The sequence below is a fragment of the Cygnus atratus genome, chromosome 16 (assembly GCF_013377495.2).
Source record: "Cygnus atratus isolate AKBS03 ecotype Queensland, Australia chromosome 16, CAtr_DNAZoo_HiC_assembly, whole genome shotgun sequence".
Taxonomy (NCBI): Eukaryota; Metazoa; Chordata; class Aves; order Anseriformes; family Anatidae; genus Cygnus; species Cygnus atratus.
This window is the reverse complement of record NC_066377.1, coordinates 2,926,321-2,930,003: the sequence shown is the minus strand read 5'-3', so window position 1 is coordinate 2,930,003 and position 3,683 is coordinate 2,926,321. Positions and strand designations below refer to the sequence as shown.

The window sequence follows — 3,683 nt, the reverse complement described above, 5'->3', positions numbered from 1 at the left end:
ACAGTCCGCTAACGGGCTGGGAGGGAAACGACTACCGATGGAGTTGCATGGGGGGAAGAAACTAAAAGTTAACAGTGGGTGTGTTTTGGGTCTGAGCATCTCCAAATGAGGTACGAGAGGGTGATTTAATAAAAACGAACAAACAGAAAACCCAGACTTAACTGATGGCAGGAAGCCGGGGCTGGTGGCAAGCGGAAAGAGAGGTGCACAGGGAAAAAAAAAAAAAAAAGAAAGAAAAATAAACCCGAGAAGCCTGAAGAAGGCAGAAGTCAAGGCTTGTCGTTACAGTGTTTGCAGAGGGCAGAGGTGGCTCCTGTGAAGGCAGTGCATTTCTCAGGGCAGCCAGGCAAGGCCGTGCTGGTGAAGGGGTAGATGGCCGACTGTCCGAAGGGGCTGAGGGCGGTGGGCAGCGGGGCGCCGAGCGCTTGGCCCTGGTTCAGGTAGGCCACCAGCCTCCGCATCTCCTCCAGAGCCTGCGCCTGCATGAGGATGTAGTTCTTGGCCAGGAGCAGGGTGGCGATTTTGGACAGTTTGCGCACCGAGGGGCTGTGGGCGTAGGGGATGACGGAGCGCAGGCCGTCCAAGGCGTCGTTGAGGTCGTGCATCCGCCGCCGCTCCCGCGCGTTGATGCTGAGGCGCAGCGAGCGCTGCTCCTTGGGCTTCTTGCCCAGCGCGGCCCCCTTCAGCTTGCCCTCCCGCTCCAAGGCCTCGCCGCCCTTCGCCCCGGCCTCGAAGCCGTCCTCCTCGTCGCCGCTCTGCTCGCCGCTGCTCTCCGCCGCCTTGCCCAGCGCCCCGGGGTGGTGGAAGGCCACCCCGCCGCCCCCCGCCAAGGCTCCCCGAGGGCTCGGGGCACCGCCGTAGGAGAAAGGCGACGGGGCGTAGCCCGGGGCCAGCGCCAGGTATGCCTCGCCGGCCAGAGACTTGAGCTCGGCCATCCTGCCTCCCTGACGCCGCCCCGGCGCTGAGGGAGGAGGAGGATGTGGACGGTGACTATGAAGAGGAGGAGGCGTCTCCCCCACTCCCCGCTCCGCTCCTCGCCGCTCCGCGCCGGGGGCGGGCTATGAGGGGACCACGGCCCCGCCGCCACTTATATAGCGGAGAGCGGCCCGGCGCGAGGCCCCGCCGCCCAATCAGAAGGCAGAGAGGGGCGGCAGGAACGGCCCCGCGCCGGGCGCAGCCCCGCCCTCGTCCCCGCCGCCTGAGGCGGGCGCTGAGGGGAGCGGGTAGGGGTCGGCAGCGCGGCCCCTGAGGAGGGGGTGGCGGAGCTGTGGGGCGGGGGGGCAGGTGGGTCCCCTACGGATAGAGGGGGGCTCCGGGAGTGGCGAGGTGAAGTCTTGTCACTGATGTGCTCTGTCCGGGTCTGCTGTCCCGGCACCATGCTCCTATCCCGTCACCACACTCCTGTCCTGTCACCATGCTGCTGTCCCATCATGATGTCCTCTCTTAGAGGAGCTTTTAAAAGCTCTAAATTTCCCTTTCTAAAATGAACAAGAAAAGGCGACAGTTGAGCTGATGCTTCAGCCTTCCTCTCACTGGGACACTAGTTGGAGCCCCTTTCTGTCATGCAGGGTTTTTCAGAAAGCTAGCAAGGATGTCAAGGTTGACTTTCTGTCAGAGTTTGTTGAACCCAGTGCAAAGGGTGCAGATTAATGGTTTGTGCAATTCCCCAAGTCTGATCTCATTTGGAGTCCACAGTAAAATACATTACCATGCAGGAGTCCGTCTTATTGTGGAAATGGCCACCACACCCTAGTCCTTGTTAGCCCCCAAACAAATAAAGAATTGATTAGAAAACATACATACATATCTATGTTTATATATGTATATATATATATATATATATATATTTGAAAGAGAGAGAGCTTTCTAGTGTCCTTGTCAGGTAAAACTGGAGAAGTGAACACTTCCCCATCCCCACACCTGGGACCACCAGTCACAGAATGGTACATATTGCAATGGGAGGCAAAGTCATGCAAGATCTTGACAGCTTGTGGGCATGGCTTGCTGGCCTGGTCACTCTGATTTAGGTGAGGATGACAGCGGAGGTACCTGTTGTGATGAGAGATTTCCAAGGCAAAGGCCCCGTCTATTTCCATTTCCTTCAAAGGCTCACTGTGCTCCTTCATTCCATGTACCAGGAAAAGAAATGTGATCCTCCGTGACTCAGTCTGACTCTGAAGGGACTCTCTGTCCTTCCCAGTTATACCAGTAACTGAGTAGTAAGCTCAGAAAGAAAACAAATCTCTTTTTTCATAACCGTTTTGGTAGCATAGTGGCCTGCAGTGAGAGAAATTGTGGCTGTGGGGGAATCCTTGCCATGACTGGGAGAGTAGTCCACAGGGAAATCTCACGGGGAATCCAAAGCAGCCACTGGCAGTGGTGAGAGCCATGGAGAGAAGGATAAGCAAAGTGCTTAGTCCTGTATTCCCACACTGAGATGGTAGAGAAGGCCTAATTGTTACAACAGAACAAGGTCCCAGTGTCAGGATTTTTTCTAGGCTTCTGAGACTGCTTGGTTGCACTGTGTTTTGGCGTACAGGCAGTATAAGAGCATCCCAGGCTTTCTGCAGGCATGCCATGTGCCTGGTCCAGGCCCCTCAAGTGCCTGCTTGGAAAGGATGGGATACATCATGTGTGCTGACATCCAGGTGTGAGCGGGTGGATATTGCCTAAAGGCAGACACAACCTGTTGATGCAGATGTACCTGGTAGGTGATTTCCTGAAGTAAACAATGGCTTAGGTGTTAAGGTGACACAAGGCTTTTTCCAGAATGTGTTCTGTTTTTATCAGAGCCTCTACAAAGCGCAGTTAGCTTGTCCTCTTCCCATCACCTCCCTTTATGCAGTGTGCTAACGTGAAATGACGAGCTTGTCTCTCTTCCTTCTCCACATCAGAGCCACAAGTGCTGAGACCTGCGGTGACAGATGCACACTCGCTTGTAGTAGCAGAGCTGCAGCCCAAGAATAAGGCTGTTCCCCTCTGTGAATGTAAGTTGAGAAGATTTTCGGAAGAGTGTAATACATAAAACAAGTTGTGCAAGCCTGTGCATAAGTTTTGACCATCACGGTTTTCACCGATACTCTCTTGTCTTGCCTCCAGTGTCTGATATCACGTCTCTGTTTTTGCTGCCCTTATCAGGCTTATTAGACTATGATGACTGTTTTTAGTCAATTAATTGTTTTATGAGAAATGAACCACTTGACTACACCTAGGGCAGATCACTGTAAAAATTCATGGTGACTTTCAAATACAGGTGAGCACAGCGTAACTTCTGTTCACCTCTGGGATTGCTCCCACACTCCAAGTCACAACAGAAAAATAGAGAGAAGTACTAGAAAATTATCACTGATATAAATCCATTCCAACAACAACAACAACAACAAAGATGTGCAAGGACTGTTAAAAGCAGGATTGTTCCCTGCTGGAAAAGATTTACCTTTTTTTTTTTTTTAGAAATTTTTGTTGTAAAGGCACGGTACAAGTAGTGCTATCTTTCTAAGTACGTCACACATCTAGCAAGGCTAATGTTAAGAGAAGCAGTGGGCTGAAAGTTAGAAGTGAACACTTTTCACATAGGCTCTGTAGAGCTTTGATAAATAGATGAGTTCTTCAAGGGTTATTTCAACACCATAGGGCAGCTTGGGAGATAGATCAACCACAACAGAACAGAGCAGAAGATTTGT

General features: G+C 52.5%; 1 protein-coding gene across 1 annotated transcript; it reads right to left on the bottom strand.

The window, feature by feature from the left end:
- Nucleotides 1-269: 269 nt before the first annotated feature.
- Nucleotides 270-935, bottom strand: BHLHE23 (basic helix-loop-helix family member e23). The gene has a single exon (XM_035547996.1). The coding sequence runs from the start codon at nt 933-935 to the stop codon at nt 270-272; it is 666 nt and encodes a 221-aa protein (XP_035403889.1).
- Between the last annotated feature and the right edge of the window lie 2,748 nt (nt 936-3,683).